The 25,194-nt window shown below is 42.3% G+C and overlaps 1 protein-coding gene across 2 annotated transcripts; it reads left to right on the top strand.

Annotated features, from left to right (window-relative positions):
* The first annotated feature begins 244 nt into the window (after positions 1-244).
* LOC110527546 (follistatin-related protein 1) lies at positions 245-25,194 on the top strand. 2 transcript variants are annotated; one of them, XM_036983033.2, is made up of 11 exons: positions 245-759; positions 878-934; positions 16,649-16,747; positions 16,979-17,108; positions 17,377-17,412; positions 17,750-17,880; positions 18,446-18,564; positions 20,953-21,065; positions 22,304-22,414; positions 22,703-22,797; positions 23,513-25,194. In XM_036983033.2, the coding sequence occupies exons 1-11, from the start codon at positions 757-759 to the stop codon at positions 23,552-23,554; spliced, it is 936 nt and encodes a 311-aa protein (XP_036838928.1). In that variant the 5' UTR covers positions 245-756; the 3' UTR covers positions 23,555-25,194. The 2 variants fall into 2 exon arrangements, with proteins under 2 accessions (XP_036838928.1, XP_090096619.1); XM_090240493.1 differs by lacking the exons at positions 22,304-22,414; positions 22,703-22,797; positions 23,513-25,194 and having other exon boundaries at positions 613-759; positions 878-935; positions 16,647-16,747; positions 18,446-18,588.

Below are 25,194 nucleotides of genomic sequence, written 5' to 3'. Positions count from 1 at the left end.
TTATGTACATTTTTTTACAGTAATGCATCGATTTGAAATAGCACATTCTTTCTTTTCTTTTGTTGCATTGTGTCGTATATGCGTGCATTCTTCAAAATCAATAAATCTATACAATTTGATTTATGATCCACATCATCACATCTTGTTAGGTATACTACTGTACTTACTGTACATCTACGGTAGGTGTTATAACTTGTCGTCAGAGGGCGGTGCTGCATTCTTTATATCCCATGACGGACACACTGACATCTACATGCGAAGCCACTGTGCACTGGACTTTGCAAGTTTGATAAACTATTAAGATATGAAAAGTGTTGATTCAATGTGGAATAACACATATTGTTGTGTACTTATTATGATATGATTAGCCTATGATATGTTTTTTTTAAAAAAACACAACAATTTGGGGGGGATTTAACATTTTTTTTAAATCTCCTGCGTAACCATGCCATCCATGGTTCCTGAGTAAGTCAACTGAGGAACCATGGATGGCACATGTATTGTTTGATAACATTAAACGTTGAATAAACTCTCTCCACGTCATTTGTCCATCCTTGAGCACTTCACTTCTTGCTGCAGTTTCTCCGTCCCGATTCGAGTGCATCGAGCTCTATTGGCCAAGTCACAGAAGGTGGAGACAGACCGGGAAAATTCCTCCGTGGTGCTCAAATTTCGCCAATCTAATTTTCCTCTCCTCCTTTGTCTCAGTCGGAACACTGCCGTCTCCCCTCTGCCTTTGGGTCATCACCCGCTAACATGGTACGTTTTGGAAAAAAGGAAGACATCGTTTTCATAAGTACTTAGGTTTCTTCCGTTTTGTTATGTTTTGACTGTCAGGCTGTCACTGAAGCAACTGTATTATTTGTGTTCTCCGCAGAAGTTTCGAAGTGTCATTTTGTTTCTACTAGTCGCAGTCGTTTGCTGTCATGCCGAGGTAAATGCTTTTTATTATTTAGATTTAAAAAATATACGCTCTAGAGGACAATTCGTCTGTTGACAAACAAATGTTTTCCTTTTTTTTCTCCAAAATGTACTTTGTAATTATTTGGCTATTGTACATAATCCAACAGTAACGTGCTTGTCTGATTGGTCAATTGGTTAACTTGGGAATTGATTGGTTAACTTGGGACAGTCTGATGCGTGTATATTTTTATATTAAATAACTAAACACAGTCATTTAAAGAAGACAGAGTTCAGAAAAAGAAGAGGGGGAAGGAAGCCTTGCACATCTGTCCAGCTTCAAAGATGTAATGTCAACATTCACTAAACCAGTGCCTTTGAGTGCATGTTGTGTGTACATTATGCGCCAATGAAATAGCAGCATATTCTAATTGGCTCCAAACCATCAGTATCTCTATGAATCGTCTTTATCATACAGACTCATATATTTCAGTGAACATTAGAAGATAATTAATGTGCTGTCTGCCTTCCATTTATATCAAGCAAATCCTGATCACTGCTGTTGAATGATGTACTTCACTTCAGCATTGTTTTTTGGGGGGGAGGGGGGTTTTTCACCCCTGTTGCCAGTAAACTACTTCTGATTGGTTTCCATGCAGGAACAGTTGTTCACAGTTGTTTGTGAAGCCTGCCACTTTGGTCATTGACCACCAGTGTAGTATTGCTGACATGTTGGTGGCTCTGGCTAGGTTCATGGGAGTTGTTAATTAACTGGTCTTGTGCTGTTGTGGCCAGAGAGGTGATTGATGGTCCCAGAGAAAATAGACCAATATAACAAACAATTGGGAAAGACAATGAGGATTTTTTTTTGTCGCACCTCAACCACACACACACAAGCACTACAGTTAGGCAAGCGTGCACACACACATGCACAAACGTAGAAACGCACACACACACACACATACATACACTACTGGTCAAAAGTTTTAGAACACACACACACATGCACTACCGGTCCAAAGTTTTAGAACACCTACTCATTGAAGGGTTTTTCTTTATTTTTACTATGTTCTACAGTGTAGAATACTAGTGAAGACATCAAAACTATGAAATAACACATATGGAATCATTTAGTACCAAAAAAGTGTCAAACAAATATATTTTATATTCGAGATTCTTCAAATATCCACCATTTGCCTTGATGACAGCTTTGCACCCACTTGGCATTCTCTCAACCAGCTTCACCTGGAATGCTTTTCCAACAGTCTTGAAGGAGTTCCCACATATGCTGAACATTTGTTTGCTGCTTTTCAATTACTCTGCTCATCACAAACTATTTGAATTTGGTTGAGGTTGGGGGATTGTGGAGGCCAGTGCATCTGATGCAGCACTCAATCACTCCCCTTCTTGGTAAAATAGCCCTTACACAGCCTGGAGGTGTTTTGGGTCATTGTCCTGTTGAAAAACAAATGATAGTCCCCCAGAGCCCAGACCAGATGGGATGGCGTATCACTGCAGAATGCTGTGGTAGCCATGCTGGTTAAGTGTGCCTTGAATTCTAAAAAAATCACATACAATGTTACCAGCAAAGCACACCCACACTATAACAACTTCTCCTCCATGCTTTACATGGAAATACATTTTTGGGAAATACACAGGCGGAGATCATCCGTTCACCCACACCTCGTCTCACAAAGACACAGCGGTTGGACCAAAAATGTCAAATTTGGACGCCAGACCAAAGGACAAATTTCCACTGGTCTAATGTCCATTGCTCGTGTTTCTTGGCCCATGCTTGTCCTTTAGTAGTGGTTGTCCTTTAGTAGTGGTTTCTTTGCAGCAATTCAACCATGAAGCCAGATTTACGCAGTCTTGTCTGAACCGTTGATGTTAAGATGTGTCTGTTACTTGAACTCTGTGAAGCATTTATTTGGGCTGCAATCTGAGGTGCATTTAACTCTAATGAACTTATCCTCTGCAGCAGAGGTAACTCAGCGTCTTCCATTCCTGTGACGGTCCTCATGAGAGCCAGTTTCATCATAGCATTTGATGGTTTTTGTGATTGCACTTGAAGAAACTTTCAAAGTCCTTGAAATCTTCCGTATTGACTGACCTTCATGTCTTAAAGTAATGATGGACTGTCGTTTCTCTTTGCTTATTTGAGCTGTTCTTGCCATAATATGGACTTGGTCTTTTACCAAATAGGGCTATCTTCTGTATACCTTGTCACAACACAGCTGATTGGCTCAAACACATTAAGAAGGAAAGAAATTCTACACATTAACTTTTAAGAAGGCACACCTGTTAATTGAAATGCATTCCAGGTGACTACCTCATGAAGCTGGTTGAGAGAATGCCAAGAGTGTGCAAGCTGTCATCAAGGGAAAGGGTGGCTGCTTTGAAGAATCTCAAATAGATTTTATTTGTTTAACACTTTTTTGGTTACTACATCGTTCCATATATGTTATTTCCTAGTTTTGATGTCTTCCCTATTATACCACTTCAGAGCCATCCAAGAATGCCCTCAGTGGAAACACTTGTTTGCTCTCCTACACAGAGCAGCTTGTAAAGCTCATTAAGGGAAAGGTTGATGTTTTTCACTGTGTTCTATGCCAGTTTAAGGTTTCCCCCTCTCTTTCTTTCTCTTTTGTCTCTGCCTTTTTTTCCCGCTCTCTCCCTGACTGGCATGTTTCCCAGATTCATAGAGCGAGAGAAGGAGAGCGAGAGAGAGAGAGAGAGAAGGAGACAGAGAGAAAACCAGCCAATGTCTAGCCCTATTAGGGGGGCAATTACTCTCAAAATGTGGTCTGGATGACTGAAGCTGTGGCCTGAATGGCTGATAAGGAACACAGCACAAATGAGTGCATAACCGCCTACTGATAAACACAATCTTGTGGTGTAGAAAGGCTATTTACAGCAAGGTTGTCTTGTATTAACAGAATGGTCTATAACTGTTTAGAACTGTTTATACATTTATTGTGTGCTAGCTTGGCCCTACTCAACAGTGTGTGATTGGAACAGTGCTCTGCTTAAGAATGTCTTGTCCTAGAGTGTCTCCTCCTCCTCTAAACATCTGTCAGCCATTAGCTCACCCTCTCCCCCTGCACCGAGCAACACAGGAACACACCCGTTCTGCCATGACACCACTCAGCACCAGCCAAGACTAGCCAGGGAGAGAGCGAGATGAGTTATAGACAGAAAAAGAAGAGTTTGAGACAGGAGGGTGGAAGAAAGTGGATAGGCGAGAGAGAGAGAGTGGGATGAAGAAGTGAGGAACAAGAGTGGGAGAGTGAGATATAGGCGATGAGAGTTAGTTGAGAGACTGGCCGGGTAGAGCGGAAGGGAGGACGGGGACGAGGAGGGGAGAAGAGGGGAGCTATACACAGTTAGAGGGGAGAGGAGTTGAGTGGACAGAGCTTCCCAAGGATGTATGGGAGATGGTACAGTATATACAAGGCTTTTGGGTGGATGAGAGAAGCACTGTAACGGCATTCCATTCACCCAGCATGAGAACGAACTTGAAACAATAAGGCTATAGGCTGATTAGGCTGTTAGAGCCCGCCTTTTTGATCATGACATCACCTTGGCTTTTATTGGTTCAAACAGCCGTTAGGAACGAGACGCTCTATCTTAAACCGATCACTTTTAATACAGTGAATGAATTAAGAAATGAATTTGTCAGAGATGATAAAAAAATGAATGAGAGCCTGTGGAATGCCTGTTTATAACCTCTCCAAGATCTCATTAATGAAAGCTTTTAATAATAATTAATAATGAATGATGCAAATCTGTCTACCAATATTCTAATTTAAATGCATGGAATTCTTTCAATGCTCATTTTAGAGCGTCAAACAAATAAAGAGAATACGTTCTACAGTAGCAGCTAGGACACTGCAAATTCAGCCGCAACTCCCAAGGAGATCTGTGAAGAGAACTGGAAAAGAGGGAGAATCAGAAAGGGTGTTCTCACATAGAATTTGTATCTAAACTTTTTTTTAACACAGGCCGAGTTGTCACTGCTCAGGTTGAACGTGTGAGTGGAGGAAAATGCTGCGAGTTCTTTGGGTTAGAAGCTGTCCTTTTTGGATTTGAGCCGAGGCGTGAGAGAGCCTATGAGGAATTCACTGCCCCCCCCCTTAACGCCCTACTAGCTCTGTAAAGCTTAATGTGAAACGTGTGTTTTGTTCAGGGAATCCATGTTTTTATTTATTTCTGCAAGCATACTGCTTGTTTGGGAATGCAAAATTAAACAAGAAAGTAGAACAAACTCATTGCCAGCTTTGGAAACAACTGTGATTCATTACATAATGAAAGATATATGCGTTGACTCAGTTCACTTTGTCAGGTACCATTTTAGGGGGGGGTATAGCGACTATTATTAGTACCTATTGACCTATCTGATGCCCGAGTCAGGGTCTAAAACTGAGAGGTTAACAAGTCACAGTTGTCAAATAATCACTTTGTGCTAGTGTCTTCTAATCCCACCTCTGTAGTTAACACTAAACCTGTGGTTAAGCAGCTGCTTCTTCTTGAAGATGTCTCGTAAAGACTGATATGGAGTTTACAAAGTTTCACTCCCAGCTGGGACACCTCAGGCCAGATGTCCTCTTACAAGCCAGGGGCCACACAGGGTCACCTCCCCCATGATCAAAGCCCTCTGACCCCCCCCCCCCATTGTGGAAGTCTAGTATCTCCCTACCTCCCTCACCCTCCCGACAGCAGCCTACTTCCCAACATGGTGATGGTTTCACACACAGCTCAGACCCTTGTGCGTGCATGTGTATTAGGACTGGGAATTCCCAGGGACCTCTCAATACGATATTATCACGATATGTATTGCGATTCTCACGATTCTATATGTATTGCAATTCGATACTGTGATTTTATTGCTGTTCTGTGTTTCAAACATATTGCTCACCATCTGTTGCAGATGAGAGAGCCATGATAAAATGAGTTTTGATCAGTCATGGAAATGAAAGTGCTGGAAACAAACGGGCTCCCTATTTAGAAAGGAGATGGAGAACATGTTATAAAGGAACGTTTTGGCATAGCTACAGCAAACTAGCACAAAAATAATATTGCAATGTTGTTAAAACGATACGATATGATATATCGCCAAAAATAATACCCCAATATGTAATTGTATTGTTTTTTCCCCCATCACTAATGTGTATGTGCGCTCATGCATGGGTGAGAGTATTCCAGTGTGTGAGGGCGTTTATTTGTGTGTACGTTAGTTTGGCGTGTGTGTGTGTGTGTGTGTGTGTGTGTGTGTGTGTGTGTGTGTGTGTGTGTGTGTGTGTGTGTGTGTGTGTGTGTGTAGGCTAAGCAGCAGGAGGTGGGCTGTGCAAGTGCTACATGGGTCAGCATAGCTAGAGCTAGTAGCCATGGCCCTGGAAGTCAGAGGGTATGTCTGGGTGAGCAGTCCCCCGAATCAGGCCTTTGACCTGGGCAGGAATGCCTGGTATGTGGGGTGAGCTCTCTCATTTGGACCTAACCTGGGAGATTGACTATAGTAGAGGGAAAGAATGCTGTTCACTTTAGACACGCTTATTAAGGCACGACTTAACTGATTGTTATTGATTTGTGTGTGTAGTTTATACCAAAATCATGATGCTATGTAGATGGATCATGTAGTTCTGTACTGTATGGAACGTAATTGCTGGAAAAAGTACCCAATTGTCATACTTGAGTAAAAGTAAAGATACCTTAATAAATTACTCAAGTAAAAGTGAAAGTCACCCAGTGAAATACTACCTGATTCAAAGTCTAAGAGTATTTGGTTTTAAATATACTTAAGCAACACAAGTAAATGTAATTGCTCAAATATACTTAAGTATGCAAATTAAAAGTCTAAATCCTTTAAAGTTCCTTATATTATGCAAACCAGACGGCACAATTTCTTTTTTCTTTACATTATTTTGGCTACCATGGTTATGCCCCCATAGGATGGCAATGCCCCCATCCACGGGGCACGGGTGGTCACTGAATGGTTTGATGAGCATGAACACATTGTAAACCATATGCCGTGGCCGTCTCAATCACCAGATCTAAACCCAATTGAACACTTATGGGAGATTCTGGAGCGGCGCCTGAGACAGCGTTTTCCACCACCATCAACAAAACACCAAATTATACAATTTCTCGTGGAAGAATGGTGTCGCATCCCTCCAATAGACTTCCAGACTCTTGTAGAATTTATGCCAAGGTGCTTTGAAGCTGTTCTGGCTGGTGGTCGTCCACCGCCCTATTAAGGTACCAAGTTGGTGCCTCCTTCATTTTGGCAGTTACCCGCACATTCTCTCAGCAGGGAGACAAGAGGCCCTTCTTTGCTGTTTGTCCTTCTGTTCAGATGGATAAGGGCCCCTTCCCCAATAGCCACAGACACAGCCTTCCATGAGACGGAGGTTACGGTGCAAAAACAACATTTCCTCTACCTCCATCTCAATTATTTTGTTGTCTGCCTGCAAAGGACTAATGGGACTCATATGTTCAGTACACTGTGGGCCTAGTGATTTGGGTCTTTGTGAATTATGAAGTATAGACAATACACGCGCTCCTCTCCTGGAAGGCACTTTAGAATGAAAGAGTATAATCAGTATAATATAGAGTACAATCAGCCTCTACAGCCTTTTTTACTGGCTTTCAAAGAGAAATATGACATTGGCAATGACATTTTATGTAAAGCCTTTTGAAGCTTTGGTGACAAAGGATCTTGAAGTTACAGATAGGGTGTGACTGGTTTGTCATTGAACGGTATCTGTCCATTACTCATCCAAAGGAGTCCACACACAGAGACAGACAGACAGGCAGGCAGACAGACAGACAGACAGACCTCGCCCTGCTTTAGAAAATATTTATTTGCCAAATCGGACGATGAAAGTGACACTTCCTTTGTTTGAATCGAAGGAAACCCATGTTTGTTTGTTTTTGGGACTAGGTCTGTTTCTTGTCTACAACTGGGCGCTGGAAGGTTTCTCCAAAGTGATCACTCACTGTTGTGTAGAATTGTGTACTCATTGTGTTTGCTCACAATCCGTCCACACTCACTTCCTGTGTTTGAGTCGTAACTAGTGTTGCTGGTGTGAACCTCACAGAAACTCAGTGTTGGCCTTATAGTTCATTCTGTCTGTAAAATACCATTATCCAATATATATCCAATAAATGGACCTTTGGTTGTCTGACGATGCATAGTCATTAGTCATAGTTTAGTGTAAGTCGTGGTCATCCCCACTACAGTACAGTCCCAAGTGATAACTCAATCATGGAGTTTTAGTCTTGGCACTGGTTTGAATATTTACCACAGTTGGAGAACACAGTCGCTCTCCTCACCCTGTGGAGTGACCAGGCCAGACCCATGTTTGCTGTCTGTCTCTCTGCTAAAGTAATCACTGTTCCCTGTGTGTTCTTTCCTGCCTGGCCTCTTCTAGGCCTCTCCCTCCAAATGACTCAAAGAAACAGTTATTATCCCTGGCATCTTCCCCTGAGGCCCCTCCGAAGGTGCTGGTGGAGCCAGAACGTTTTTATTGTGAAAGCCATGTAGGTAGTGTTGTGTAGAATTGTGTACCCATTATGTTTTGCTCACAGTCCATTCACACTCACTTCCTCTGTTTGAGCCATATGGGCAAAGATGGTGGATAAATGAAGATCAGGGCGTTTACCATTGGGGGAAAATTGTCAGCCTCCCATAGATACCAATGCAATAGCAGCTGCGTCTGGTCTAGTTAGTTCAGTGACTTTCACTGAACCCGAAAAAAAACCAGGAAGAAAACAGCGATTGGGGTGTCTCGCTTCCTTTTCCATCTCTGCTATGGGTCTCCAGTAGCTCTCTGGATACACCAGAGAGGAAGAGGCGATGCAAGAGCATTTACTCTGCCCAAAATCTGTCCACAAAAATAATATCAAGAGGTGAGGGATTTTGATATGTAGGTCAATGAGAGAGTGTCGAATTTGGGGTTTTCCGGAGTTAAGTTATACTCAGATAAGTAGGTCGTTTAGAAACGAGATTCCTTGGATAACAGATGAAAGGCTCTCTCCCCAACTGATTGGTTCTTCTAACCCTATAAAAGCCATGATTGGTTTGGTATGCCCCTGACTTACAGCTTTTTTTCCAGTGTCTTGACGTTGCCCTATAAAACAAGTTAGGATTGGATGGGAGAGTCACAGGTTGGACATGCTCCCAAATTCCTCATCTTGGCTCTGCAGGGGAATGTTTGCGCCCTCGTTTCCCTGAAGTGTCTTTCTTCTTGTTGTCTCCGGCTCACGCTATCTATCTCCCTCTGGACACATAGAGAGAGAAGTCAGTCCAGACCAGACGCTCTAGCTCCAGCAAATCTGTGTGTGTGTGTTCAAGTGTGTGTTCAAGTGTGTACAGCTCCTCTGTTAGACAGCTCGAAGATGGATGTCTTTTTTTACCATCAGCTCTTGGCCTGTGGACCGACCCTGCCATAAATCTTCACGTGTACTAATTTCACGCCTGAGACAGGGGTCTCGACCTGACCTGCATATCATACAGTGTGTGTGTGTGTGTGTGTGTGTGTGTGTGTGTGTGTGTGTGTGTGTGTGTGTGTGTGTGTGTGTGTGTCTGCGCGCGAGAGCATATTAAGAGATACAACAACAGAGACAAAGCACACAAAACCAGCACTCACTTACACATACCTGCGTATATATATATATATATATTTATAATATACATATATACATACATACATACACACACACCCATACATACGTACACCATTTTCCTCTTCCCGCTCGGCGCTTCTCTCACCCCATCCCCATCATTGCGTCTCTCAATACATACATTTTAAACAAACTTACAAACAGAAATTAAACAAAAAAGCTCAGTTTAAACCAAGAAGTTAGGTTCCACACATGGAACGTGCAGTGTAATTCTGAAATACATAGATCACCACCATTCTAAGAGAATCCTTGCAGCATAATAGCTGATACCTCAGGTTCTAGGTCATTTAGATAAGGTTCCCATATTTTGTAGAACTGATCTGTTTTAGAATGCAATTTACATGTCAGATATTCCAGAGGCACCCATTCAAATAGTATCTTATGCCAATCTTTCATAGAAGGAACCTTATCACTAGTCCACTGTAAAAGGATGTTTTTCCTCGCTGCGAAGGTAAGGATGTTGTAAAGCCTCCTCTTACCCACAGAAGTAACATGCCTACTAGGGAGACCTAACAGTAAAGAAACTGGGTCCAATTCTAGATCAACCCCTAGGATCTTTTAAATTTCTTGCAGAACACCAGACCAGTATCTTTGTATTTTGGTACATGACCATAAACAATGTGTTAGGGTGCCTGTATCAGTTTTGCATTTAAGACACTGAGGAGAAGAGGAAGTGGGTCTAAAAGCATGTCTGCGATTTGGGGATATATGCAATCTGTGTATTATTCTTAATTGGATTGCTCTAGTACGATTACATATAGATATTGTTTTTGCATATCTCCAAATGTCCTCCCATATCTTCGTCAATAGTAACAGACAATTATTTCTCCCACACTTGTTTCACCCTCTGTGTGTTGACAGCAGAAAAGGACCTTAAAGCATCATAAAACAGACTTACAGACATTTTCCTTTGTGGGGAAAAAAGCATTCTTTCAATGACAGACATATCAGGGTTACCAATTAAGGTGGTGCTCTTCAGAATATGTCTTACTTGTAGGAAGCGGAAAAAGTCCTGCTTTGGGAGTCGATATTTCTCGACCACCTGCTCAAATCTACGTCTGCGTATGCCCTTATTAAGCCAAAAGTGAAAGCCAGCATCCAGTAATCCTGGATCAAAATCTGGGTTGTTAAGAATTGGGGTAAGAGCAGAGGTTAGTTTGGACCTTCCCAGGAAGCGTTGAACTGACCTCCATACTTTGAGTGTGTTAAGTGTAATGGGATTATTGCAGTGATCTTCTACAGACTTGAAACTTCTGAAAAATAAAAGATCCTGTAAGAGGTATTTTGAAAGAGAAGTGACAATGTCTAACCAAATAGAGGAGTCATTGTTTGTGATCCAGTCAGAAATATAACATAGGTGGGCACACTACTGATAGAACCAGATATTGGGCAGATCCAAGCCACCCATAGAACTTGGCAGCTGCAATATTGCCATTTTAAGCCTTGGCTTGTGTTTACTCCATATAAAGAAACTTAGCCATCCATTTACATCCTTTATTACCTTATCGGAGAGTAATACTGGGATCATTTGGATTGGGTAAAGTAGTCTAGGTAAAATGTTCATTTTCAAGAGGGATATTCTACCCAACCAAGAAATCGGGAGAGAGTTCCAGCGCTCCAGATCCTGTCTTATTGTATCAAATAAGGGAACAAAATTGCCTTTGTACATTTCCTGGAATTTAGGAGTTACAAATATACCCAGATACATAAAACCTGAGGGAGACTATTTGAAAGGGAAGGGGGGAGAAGTATTAGGTACAGAGTGGCAAAGCCTCGGATTTAGTTAAGTTAATCTTGTAGCCTGAGAATTCGCTGAATAATTCAATAATATTAATAAGATATGTAATTGAAGTCTCTGGACTAGAGATGAATATCAGTACATCATCAGCATACAAGCTTATTTTATGGTGAACATCACCAATGAGCAGCCCCTGTATAGCAGGCGTTACCCTGATGGCCTCGGCCAGTGGTTCCATAACGAGTGCAAAGAGGAGAGGAGACAAAGAACAGCCCTGTCTGGTACCTCTGTATATAGCTAAGCTATTTGACCTTAGCCCATTAGTAAGGACAGCAGCCTGAGGATCATCATATAACATTTTCACCCATTTTATAAAGTTGTCCCCTACACCAAATTTATTTAGAGCAAAGAATAGGTAAGACCACTCCACACGATCAAATGCTTTCTCAGCATCTAGGGAGAGCACAAGACCATTCATAGCACTTTGCTGGTAGGCTTGAATTACATTAAGAAGCCGCCCAACATTGTTGCATGACTTACGGCCCTTAATGAAGCCAGTTTGGTCTCCTTTCACAATTAGTGGCAGTGAGTCCGATAATCTTGTGGCTAGAATTTTAGAAAGCAATTTTTTCTATCCACATTCAGAAGGGAAATTGGTCTGTACGAGGAACAAGACTCTGGACATTTTCCCTTTTTGAGAATAAGTGATATGTTGGCTTCTCTCAGCATTTGAGGGAGCTGGTCATTTGAAAATGAGTGGTTAAACATATCACGCAATGGCTCAAGGATCAGGACATGGAACTCTTTATAGAACTCACTACAAAACCTGTCTGGTCCTGGGGCCTTACCATTTTGCAGATTCTTAATTGCGAACATTATCTCTTCCTCGGTAATAGGGGCATTAATGTGCATCATTAATTTGGGTGCATCATTTGGGAGTTCTGAGGCATAAAGGTTTGCATACAATTTCTTAAATGAGTCATTAATCAATTATATTTTAATATAAATGATTGCCATCAGAATCAGTAATAGTAGCAACTGACTGAGAGTCAGCTATCTTTTTAGCTAGGTATGCCAAGTACTTTCCCGGCTTATCGCCATGTTCATATAGCTTTTGCCTGATCTAATGACTGATATTTCCTTTAATAGGGCAGGAGTGGTAGTTTTAATGTAGTCCTTCTCTTCAGTTCCTAATTCACCCTCTAACGTTTTTTGCTTTTCACGCTTTTTCCATCTCTCAGTGGCTGTGTAAGACATAATCAGACCCCTGGCGTACGCTTTACAGGTTTCCCAAAGGAGCGAGGGGTTATCTGTTGATTGAGAGTTAATAGAGAAAAATGGCTTTAAACTATGTAATAAAATATGATACAAATAAAATATGATAAGAATGGTTGTATTCAACCTCCAATGTCTTGACCGATTGAATGCCCCGTTGAGTTTTATGTCCAGGATCACCTCCGCATGATCAGATATGACTATGCTTCCTATCCTAGCGGATGAAACAGACTGCAAAGACGTCCTGGGCATAAAAAAAGTCATCTATTCTAGTCTGACATCCATGAGGTGCAGAGAAGAAAGTGAACTCTCTGTTGGGAGGGATGAAAAGTTCTCCAAATAGCAGCATACCCCAGATCATCACAAATAGCTTTAAGTCACTTAGCTTGAGGAGAGAGTGAAGCTATACCGCCGGGAAACTTATCAATAAGGGGGTTCAACAAACAATTAAAATCTCCTCCAACCACTGCAGTGTCTGAGTTTAATTCTGAAAAGTCGAGAAATACCTTAGTGAGGAAATTAGGGGGGTTGGGCAGGGGGGAAGTAAATATTCATTATGGAAATGTTCTGCCCTTGTAAAGTACCATTAATTATAACAAAACGACCAAATTTATCTTTCACACAATTCAAGACCTTAAGCGGTAACTTCTTTTTCACAAGAATTGCTACACCTCTACTTCTGGATGTAAATGATGAGAAAAACACTTGACCAAACCCCCCTTGTTGCAATTTCAGATGCTCCTTATCATCCAAATGAGTTTCTTGCAACAGGACGATATCAATATTTTATTTTTTCAAAAAAAGACAGTACCTTCTTCCTTTTAATGGGGTTATTTGCTCCCTCTAATGTTCCATGTACATACACGCAGTCTGTGACCTGACATTGCACCTTGACCATTCAATATCCAGACTGAATCCTACTGTAAAAGTGGGGTGGTACCTTTTTCCATATGTTGAACTCTCTTCTATCTCACCGAGCATAAACAAACGATATGAACACTGAACTCGAACTATACTAAACCCAAAAACGAAACTTGTAAAGATCCAAAAGGGGGTTTCCCACTAGCTAACATGCAGGGGATTTCAACTTTCCAATGTAGACTCTTAAGTCCGCATTGCCACTCAATAGCCTCATCCTTTATATATATGGACATGAAAATCAATAGAAGAAGATTGAGGCTCTTCCACCTAAAACCAAGCCTGGGCACCAATATAGATTCACACATATCTCAGCCTGAGCTATAGCGGCAGTTCCTTTAGCAAGAAAAATAATAAAGATACGAATATTACTGAACCGGAGTATGTGAGGACTCACACCACTGTTTCATGATCAGATTCAAATTTAAAAAATAAAGTTATCCAATAATCATTGAAGAATGAGACCTTTGGACCTTTATGTTGACTACCGTCAGAGCCGATGTTTCTAGCCGCATCCATGACGCGCTGCTTGTCGGTGAAGTTGTGGAACTTTATAACCACTGGCCGTGGGCGCTGGTTGGGACCGGGTATCGGTGCTTGAGAGCGATGGGCTCTGTCCAGCTTCACACGAACAGCCTTAGTGTCCATTTGTAGGTAGCCAGGGATCCATTCCTCAAATTGTTTTACTGAATGTGTTCCTTCAGAATTTTCCGGCAGTCCCACAATACGAATATTGCATCTGCGTCCTCGATTATCCAAGTCGTCAATGTGCTCCGCCATTTCGCGCAACTGTTTCTCAAGTGCTTTTATCTTAGTGCACATAGATGTAGTTGAAGTTTCCACTGTAGCAATTATTCCTTCCGCCTCATCAACACGTTTGACAACCCTCTGTAGTTCAGCTGAATGGCCTGCTATTGCTTCCAAGACCGTTCTTATCTTAACATCGATCACTTTAGTAATGTTATCAGTCATCTTTTGAATCACCAGGTCCATTGTGCCTGGATCCGCAATGGTGTTAGCTTCGCTAACGTTAGCTAGCTCCTCCTGCACATCTACAGGGATGGTGGTTTTGGTCGAGTTCTTAGTAGTTCTGTTGGACATATTGTCGGAGATTTTTGAGAAATAGCCATCAAGACTCATTGTAGGATAACTTATTTAGCCAATTCTACCACTTTTTCAAGCTAGGAGATTAATGTAAAAATATACATTTACGAATGCCACGGAAGCTCGCTGAAACACAGTGTTCTCGCTATGGCGCCATTTTGTCCCCCCCTATGATTGTTACTTAAGTAGGGCTGTGTGGCCGGGCAGGAAGTGTAGCTGTGGCTGTGTGGACCCTTATGGGGATCCTAATAAAATACCCAAAAATATCAATGGTGAGGGGTCAGGGGTCACTAGGCTCAGGCAGCTGGTGATCTCTGACCCCCCCGTCATGCCATCTGTGACACCAGGCTGCAGTCTGTACATGGTCCCCCATTGGAACACCCTCATATATGCATAGAAAATATAATATCTTATTGGTGCCATGCAGATTCCAAATTGAAGGTATGGTATTGTGGTATACTGGAAGAATAGAGGGTCTCCCATTCACCATCCTGACCCACTACTATTTTGTGGTGGAAGTTAGACCACTTGGCTTCATAGCAGTCTTGTTCTTTCTCTGTTTACTTCATCTCTGGGCTGTTCAAAGGACCACCAAATGTTGGATTCACATAGATTGATATCAGTTTTCCTGAATGGAAGGCCCTTTCTGGACAATACTGTAGTGTGTCACTCACTGTTTTCCATTTGTTTGGAGGAATTTCCTGACCCGTAAAGGAATAAATCCCTGTGGGGGTTTTACTATCCTTGTGGGGACTGGGGACATTTGTGGGGACATTTCGTGGGGACATTTCGCAGGATATTTAGGCTTAAGGGTTAGGGTTATAATTAGTTAGGGTTAGGAGTTAGGTTAAGGGTTAAGGGTTAGGAGTTAGGGAAAAGAGGAACAGGAATCAATTGTTTGGTCCCCACAAGTATAGTTAAACAAATGTGTGTGTGTGTATATATATATTATGTGTGTGTGTGTGGGTTTGTTTGTGTTATTTAGTCACCTGGACACTCCATGACATACTGGTCCAGTGTCTGTCTGTCTACCATCTGCCCTATAAAAGTGCTGGTGTCTTTTGTCTGACTGTGTTGTCTGAGAGAACATGTGTCGCTATGCGTGTGTGAGGGCATTTGCTGAAACATTGTTATGCTAAAGTCACTGTGGCTTAGCGGCCCTCGCTGTGAATGAAAGGTCACAGTTCAACGGGCTGTTCAGACTTCCATCTACAACTGTGGGTCTGGATAACAGTCTGGAGGATTTAGATAACAGACAAGGCCAACACACTTTTCTCTCTCTCTCTCTCTCTCTCTCTCTCTCTCTCTCTCTCTCTCTCTCTCTCTCTCTCTCTGTGTGTGTGTGTATGTGTTTGAGTGTAAAAAGTCTATATATATTGAAATGACATGTAGTGTTTCTTAAAATGTAACATATATCAAGACATCATCATTCTGAAACAGAATGTAATGGTATGTCTGTGTCTGTCTGTCTGTCTGTCTGTCTGTCTGTCTGTCTGTCTGTCTGTCTGTCTGTCTGTCTGTCTGTCTGTCTGTCTGTCTGTCTGTCTGTCTGTATGTAAAACGTGGTCATTGAGCCATTGAGTAAAATGTGGTCACAAATACAATGTTATCTGACACAAGCCAAGTAGACCAGGTTCCAGTAAAATCACAAGTTTTCTGAATCTAACATTACTCAAGAATTGTATAATAATGCATGTTTCTCAAATAAACCTAAAATTACTGCAACCCGGTCAAATTTTATACCTGTAAATCTAGCTATTTTAGTCAACACTAGATGGCGGTGGCCACCTTCGAGAAGAACCTTTCCCTATTACTTATTACTGTTAATTCTTATGCATTTCCTTGGTGTTTCCTTGTATCTTTCAGATAATGTAGACTAGAAGAATGCATGTAAGAAGTGGAATGTCATCTCAATTTCTTTGCAGGAGGAGATGTTGATTTGTATTTATATAGATGTCCATACATCATCACACAAGTAGAAGGCATCAGATGTATAATCTCCCATGTCTTCTGTGTCTCTGCCTGGATGAGGGGAAGAGCAAGTCCAGGGTGTGTGCCAATGTATTCTGTGGGGCTGGCAGGGAGTGTGCTGTGACAGAGAAAGGGGAACCTTCCTGCCTGTGCATCGAGGTGAGTCTTAGCCTACACACACACACACACACACACACACACACACACACACACACACACACACACACACACACACACACACACACGCAGGCATGCCTGCACTCTCACACACAAACACACACACACGGTACGCATGCATGCATTCTCACACATACACACACACACATTCCTGGCAAAGACCAAATGTCTCACTGCACAGATTGAAAATGCGTGCTCTCTCTCTGTCTTCAGCAATGTAAACCTCACAAGCGCTCTGTGTGTGGCAGTAATGGTAAGACGTACCGCAACCACTGTGAGCTCCACCGCGACGCCTGCCTGACCGGCCTCAAGATCCAGGTGTACCACGACGGACACTGTGAAGGTAGGGGACCCTGAAAAGAATCTCCAGGTTGTCTGAGGCATAGAAATATATTACTAGAATGGACAAAGCCCCTCAGACCATACACATTTCAATGAAACACATATGTACACTCAATATGACTGCTGGTCTTCCCATCACAGAGCTTTACCTTGAATAGGAAAGTCTGTGCTGGGAACTTTATTTCTGTGTTCCGACGGACAATCTGCAATAAAGAGGAGATTAAGCGAAGTGCTTGCAGTTGTTTTGATTGTGTTGTGATTTCTTTCAGAGAAAAAGACAGACAAAGCTGTTGCTGCTAGCCCAAGTAAGTATCCTGCTCAAGGTCATGAGGCCCATTGTCTCAGAGAGGTTAATGAATAATTGTTTAATGATAGCAGTAGGTTCATTTTATACTATCCTTGCATGCACTGTAGAAGATACACTGTTGCATATTCCTTTACACTATCACACAACAGCTATGTGCTCAAGGGAAACACACACACACTCACACCCAGCCCCCACCCAACACACACACACAAACAGAAGTACTCTCACAGACTTAGTTCCAGTAGAAACACGCTGTAAATATGAGCGAGTCTGTATAGTCATTCAGCTGTCTGCAGTACTGACCCTCTCTACTCTCTCCCTCTCTGCCTGTGTAGTCGTGTGCTACCTGGCCAACAGGAACGAGTTGCGCAGCCGGGTCATCCAGTGGCTGCAGAATGAGGTGGTCCCTGACGGCTGGTTCGCCAAGGGCTCCAACTTCTCCAACATCCTGCTCAAGTACTTTAAGGTAGGTTGGACTTGTGCGTGTTTGTGGGGTTGGGTGGGTGGTTAGGTGTGTGTGTGTGCGGGTGTGTGCGGGTGTGTGTGTGTGTGTGTGTGTGTGTGTGTGTATGTGTGGAGAGGTAATGATACTTTTGTAGTTGAACTATTGCTGGAAAACTGCAAGGAAAAGTACCGGACAGCTCAAAGTATATAAAGTGGAGTGGAGTTGTATTTATTTCTTGCAGCAGCTCTACGGAGACAGAATCAGTTGAAAATTCACGAGTTCTCCCCTTCTGTCAGTTAGTTATCTTGTTTGTTCTGTGGGCCAAGCTACACAGCATGGAAAACGCCCCACAGCAAGAACAGACTGTTTAACATTCTTCCCACTGCCCAGCACTTGAACACATAACAGCAGTTATGCAACAGCTCTCCTGCTCTGCCCCCCCCCCCACCCCCCCAAAGTCAAGATCATCTCCGCCTGTGTGGTTGACACTTCTCACAGAAAGCCCATAGAGCTCTGATGGTCGTCTCCGCCATTTCTTTTCATACTCAATCAAATTATAAAAATGTATGAATGAATATTCCTACAGGACTATGACAATGGAGACTCCCAGCTGGATTCCACTGAGTTCCTTAAGTTCCTCCAGCACAACGAAACAGCCATCAACATTACGTCATATGCTGACGAGGAGAACAACCGCCTGCTCAGGTGAGCCCCAACCACTGGCCCAGGGTCAGTAGCGCACAGCTGTCAATCATGACAGGTATAATGCATTCTAAAGGCATTGATAATGCATTGTAAGTCATGAGCAAGCATGACCCGATTATAATGTCTTATAATCATGTCATAATGATCCTGACTGAGCGCCAGACGTTTTGAGTCCGTATACATTTTCATATCAGTAAGTGTTACATACTGATATTTGCTGAGTGCAGTGCATTCACTTCAAGTAGTAGCAACACAAGGATTGTTTCTCTCAACATATTGGCATCTCGGTAATGTGGATTTCTGTATTGAATAAGAATACCAAGTTAAAAGACTAATGACTGTACCTGGCAATCATTTGTTTTCAATGGCTGCTTGAAGAGAATAATTATCCACCAACATATTATAAATGGGGCTCAGCACCTTTTTTTTTTTTTTTTACCTTTATTTAACTAGGCAAGTCAGTTAAGAACAAATTCTTATTTTCAATGACGGCCTAGGAACAGTGGGTTAACTGCCTGTTCAGGGGCAGAACGACAGATTTTGTACCTTGTCAGCTCGGGGGTTTGAACTTGCAACCTTCCGGTTACTAATTAGCAGGGTTTTAATTTCCAGCGCCAAATCAGGAACTTAACTTCAAAATAAGTTAAACAGCCATTTTCTGGGACTAACACTAATTTAATTCAATACATGGAGTACATGGAGCAATTGAAAGCAATGGAAAGGCCATGATGAAGCAACTGCTTGCACTGCTAATAGGTATTTGATTGAGTTCTTTCAGTGAATCGGTTATTGCCATATTGATATAAAACTACCGTATACAGAAGCAATGGCAACCTGTATAATACATCAATATATTGTCACGGGCGTCGTAAGAAGTGGACCAAAGTGCAGCATGGTGAGCGTACATATTCCTTTTATTTATAGAAATGTAGTCAACAAAACAAGCAACCGACCGTGAAGCTTAACTTCGACTATAATGCCTCTAACAAGGTCAACTACGCACAAACAACAGGGAAAGAAGGCTGCCTAAGTATGATTCCCAATCAGAGACAACGATAGACAGCTGTCCCTGATTGAGAACCATACCCGGCCAAAACAAAGAAATACAAAAACATAGAAAATAGAACATAGAATGCCCACCCAAATCACACCCTGACCAACCCAAAATAGAGACATAAAAAGCTCTAAGGTCAGGGCGTGACATATATGCTATTCAAATTCTGTGGAATTCAGTTGTTCAGTTCTTGCCCTAACTCTGATGTTGAACTGTTCAGTTGCTAGTATCTAATCACCCTGCTGCACCTTTGCAGCCATGGTGAGTGTGCTGTAGATTACTACAGTTGAGACTGTATGGAATCATCAAAAAATGTAATTGATTAGGATGAGGGATGTAGATTTGTTATATCACAGTTGTTTACACGGTGACCTCGAGACAGGGTGTACAGGGGCAGGGGGATGGGAGATTTGGGGGGGGCTGAAAGTGCTGTTTTGGCAGTTCTGCAATGGTGAGGCGGCTTGTTTTGATGGGAAGTGGTGGTGGGTGTGGGTGGCAATGGGGCCGGTGCTCAGTGGCACCACACTGGCTGTCCCGTGGGACCATACCCCTCTCCCATGCATCATGGGTCTCGGAGCGGGCGCAGAGAGCGACAAAGGGATTTGGGCAGTATCAACTCTCATTCATGTGTGGAATCTTCCTCCCAATTTGTGTCGGCTGGCTATCTGGGGTCATCTGTGAGATCGACTAGAGTTAAAGGGCAACTGGACTGGCAGTAGGCCCAGTCTAAGGAACATTGAGGAGCATTTACAGTGCATTCGGAAAGTAGTCAGTCCTCTTCCCTTTTTCCACATTTTGTTATGTTACAACCTTATTCTAAAATGGATTCAATTCATTTTTTTCCCTCATCAATCTACACATAATGACAAAGCAAAAACAGGTTTTAAAATATGTTTGCATATGTATTAGAAATAAAAAACAGAAATATCTTTGAACGGGGTGTGGTAGGAGGTGCCAGGCACACCGGTTGGTGTCAAAAACTGCAACGCTGCTGGGTTTTTCAACGCTCAACAGTTTCCCGTGTGTATCAAGAATGGTCCACCACCCAAAGGACATCCAGCCAACTTGACACAACTGTGGGAAGCATTGGAGTCAACATGGGCCAGCAACCATGTGGAATGCATTTGACACCTTGTAGAGTCGATTCCCCAACGAATTGAGGCTGTTCTGAGGGCAAAGGGGGCTGGGTTGCAAGTCAATAATGTTTCGTCAACTCAGTGTATATACATTAGCTCCAGTGAAATGGCAGTAACAGTAGTCTGTTTAACTGTATTTCCCTCCTGTGTCTTATTGGTCCTATTGTTCATGACCCCACCTCTCCTGTTGGTGTCTAGGAGCCTGTGTGTGGATGCCCTCATCGAGCTCTCAGATGAGAACACGGACTGGAAGTTGAGCTTCGATGAGTTCCTAAACTGCTTCAAGCCTGGCTTCAACCCACCAGAGAGAAGTAAGACTTACACCATATACAGTATCTTCCTGTTATGTGTTTTTCTATGTCCCATGTTTAATCCCTATGTTTTTTTTATATGTGATTTGATTATTAGACCATTTTAAAAACACATTAAAAAAATACACTTTCATAAATGAAATACTGTTACCAAAGAAAATAAAAAATTAAGATGTCCAGAAACTGCTTCTCCAATAAAGATCCCCGATTACGCTTGTAGGCAATGTCATGGCAACGTTAGCTATCTATGGTTATGCGCAGAAACACGTCATCGGGTCTATAGGTTGTGTCTATCGATTGAGTGTCACGCCTGCTCCCGCTCTAAGGCTGCCCAGCAGTACGCACTCCTGCCACCATCATTACGCACACCTGCTTCCCTCGTCACGCGTATCTGCGATCATTTGGACTCACCTGGACTCAATCACCTGCTCTCATTACCTCCTCTATATCTGTCTGTTCACCAACTCTGTTCCCCGCTTCAGCATTGTCGTCATGTTGTTTTGTTCCCCCCGTTCTGACGCTGGTCCTGTTCCATGTCCGTTCTTTAAATTGTTAGGTTCTAATCTTCAGAGTAAAAACTCCACGGACACTATGAAAGCTTAACCAAGTTTATTCTTCCCAGAGGCTCAATACAGCTGCATCAGGCGACCACGTATTCACACAAGCACTGATATTTAACTATGCTGAGTCTCCTCCTACACATCATGAACAGCCAATGCATCTCTGTTGCTAGACAGAACCTTAGTGATATCTGTTCTTCCTCACTTCATCTAACCTGACATCTACCCCAAAGTGATCACTCCTCCCCAACTCACGGCTGTTATGGTGACTGGTACCAGACTGTGTCTCTTCTCATCCCAGAGGATCCCTCCCATGGGATCCCTGATGGCTAACAATAACATATCCTGACATAATGTAAACGTTATACATTACCCTCTCTCCCTCAGTGACATGAATAAGTATATTTCTCATTCTCAGAACCCAACAAAATGTTAAACTCCCAGTACCTGCTTCTCGTTATCGGTTCTTACATTTAAAGAACATTCACAAATAAGGAATAATTTTCACTTCTCCTACTGATTTCCCAAAACCCGGTCTGGTCCGTTGAGACTGCTTCGCAAGGCGCTCCCAAAAGTATTGGCCACTTTGATCTCTGGGTTTGAAAACTATGTGCTGTTACTGATCAACATGTAATTTCCTGTGATGTCCATTGACTTCCTGTTATCTGCTTCCTGTAGAGTGTGCCCTGGAGGATGAGACCTATGAGGACGGGGCAGAGACTCAGGTGGAGTGTAACCGCTGTGTCTGTGCCTGTGGGAACTGGGTCTGCACAGCTGTGACCTGTGAAGGTGAGACTAGCTGTCTTACACCTGCCTTTATAGTAGGCCCTTACTGATCTAGGTTATAGTGTGAGGGGATTGTGCGCTAAGATGAATTATGTTATTTCTCTCTCCCTCTCTCTATTTATGTCTGTCTCTTCCCTCGCTTTATCTCTCTCTTTGTTACTCTCTCTCTCTCTCTGTCCATATTGGCTTGTGTCTCGCTTCCTCTGTCCCCCCTCCTCACTATCTTTCTCTCTCTCTTTTTCTCTCGCTTTTTCTCTCTCTCTCTATTTCTCCCTCCCTCCCTCCCTGCAGATAAGGTGCCTGCTGTGGAGAAGACTGAAGGTGCTGACCAGGAGATGACAGAGGAGGAGTGGACACGGCGAGTGGCTGAGCTCAATAAACATCAGGTTAGTCTGGAACAATGAATAGCACATTACGTTTCGCTGCTACTTGTTAAAGGGGCAATCTGCAGTTGCTACATACATTTTTGGACTTATAAATAATTATATGTACCCATTGACTCTTAAAGAGTCAAATTTGTAAATGCCTCAAAACATGTTTAAACTATAATTCTGATATAATGGATGGTCAGTCCTTACATCCATAGCTCTGTCTATGAATTTGAGAGTGGTTACAGTACATTTCTCCAGCCCATCCCTCAGCTTTTAATCGAAACACTTAAGAAGTGTTATTGTTTCAATCGTGGATTGCCCCTTTAAGTCACAGTATAGGTCAATGAGGCTGTGTACTTATACAATACACACACCTGTACTTAGAACTTTATGAGTCAATTACTGTAATAATCAGAGCCTATATTTGGCAAACTTTACAAGCCCATGCTTCTAGGTATGTCTCACTCTTGGGCTGTGTCTTTACTGTACATCAGACCTGGGTTTTGCTTTCTTTTTAGTACTAGGCACATTTGATTGAGCCTGCCTGAGGTGCCAGATGGGCGGGGTTTGCACATATGGGACTATTCCATTGGTTCCATTGTGTCAGGCAAGCTCAACCAAGAGCAGCTAATGTATTTTAAACGATATGAACCCATGCTGTGTACACGGTGTATCATTAGGGCACTTGTACTACAGTAGCCAATAATCTTGTTCCTTTAACTCCTGTTAGGAAACTGTGGAGAAGATGAAAGTGAGCACTAAGGACATTTGAGAGAGAGAGAGAGAGAGAGCCCTCTTTCAGTCCCACCATCAACAATCACTATCTGGCTGAAGCGTTGGAGCTTGTACTGTTGCTAAAGGAATACATCACTATTGTTTTTAGATTTTAAAATGTTCATTATTATGATTTTTTTTAAACTGTACCAATGTCTATTGTAATATTATTGTGTATAGGGGAGACTAGTTGAATTGTGTGTACCGTACCATCAAACACAGTACTGTTATCCTATTTGAGTAACACTCCGAAGACTTGGTAAGAATCCATGTCACCTAGTGGTGGGGTAATATTTGTATTCATTTGAGTGAATTTGTTGTTTTTGTTTTCTGTCAGTCAAATTAGCTCATCTATAGAAAAGAGAAGAGTGTGTGAATTGGACATATAAGGAAAGCACAAGTTGTAAGAACTACTGTTAAAAGAAAATGACTTCACAGTTGCCACGTCACATACCCAACCACATCACAGAGGGTTGAGATAAGCAATTCAGCGAGAAAGCATAATCAGATGCATTGACCTCACAGGGTGCTCTTCCAGACACCTGGGTATTTTACTGGGCCAGTAAATCACATGAAGGATGAACACATGGCTCAGTTGTAAATGTACCTGAATACCATTGTAAATCCATCAACAGTGTGATTACACTTGCCTGGCAGTGTTACTACTCATATCATATCTGTAATATATACAGTAAAACCCACTGACCCATAACATCTGATGGTGCCAGGGTTCAATCTGTTAGGAAAAAGGAAATTAAGAAAGTCCACACTCAGTCTTAGACAAGAACTTGTATTCCAGCTCTATTTTCTGATCTGCCGCCCTACTCATATCAAAATGGGGCTGCAGGTAGCCTAGTGGTTAGAGCGTTGGACTAGTAACCGTTGCAAGTTCAAAACCCCCGAGCTGACAAGGTACAAAACCTGTTGTTCTACCCCTGAACAGGCAGTTAACCCACTGTTCCTAGGCCATCAGTATTTCAAGGATGCTGCAGATGTGAGCTAACTAGAAAAATATGTTGATGAGGTGTGTGGATTTGTAATGAACAGGATAATAGTACTTGATTACACAAGTACTCCAGCTATGGTCTTACTCATTTGAAATACACGATTGTGTGGTCCGTCTGAGACATACATCGTCTGTGCATGCTTTGCCAACAGTACTGCAATTCATTTGATCGTTGATGTGTCTTTTAGGGAGCTGATGCACGTCGGTCTCTCGGGATATAGGTGCTTTGGTTGGATGACTTTGTTCGGGCACAAGGATTGGGGAAAAACAACTTCTACAAAACATGTTTGATGGCATAACTGAAACCAAAGTTCAAATGCAAGATACCTGAAGTACAGTATGTGTAGTAACTTTTAGAAAGTAAGTGCCTTACATTTTCACTAAGACCTCGGGGACGTCTGTCACTATGAAACCATGCCAAATGTATGGTCTAATTGAAGTTAGTAGCCTGTGTTTCTTTTGTTTGTTATGTGCTATTGTCGCACTTTTAGAATAATACCAGCTCACTTTGTTTGCTTGTTTACAGGAGACTTTTAATTAAACATTTACTCCCTGTTGATTATTAAGACGACTGTATTGTCAAACAGGTATGCAAGCTTTATACATGTCAATAAATACATTTAATAGACGTA

This window comes from Oncorhynchus mykiss, chromosome 7 (assembly GCF_057628025.1).
Source record: "Oncorhynchus mykiss isolate SJ-2025 chromosome 7, ASM5762802v1, whole genome shotgun sequence".
Classification (NCBI taxonomy): domain Eukaryota; kingdom Metazoa; phylum Chordata; class Actinopteri; order Salmoniformes; family Salmonidae; genus Oncorhynchus; species Oncorhynchus mykiss.
Note: the sequence above shows the minus strand (reverse complement) of the source record. Positions and strands in the feature narration are given on the sequence as shown.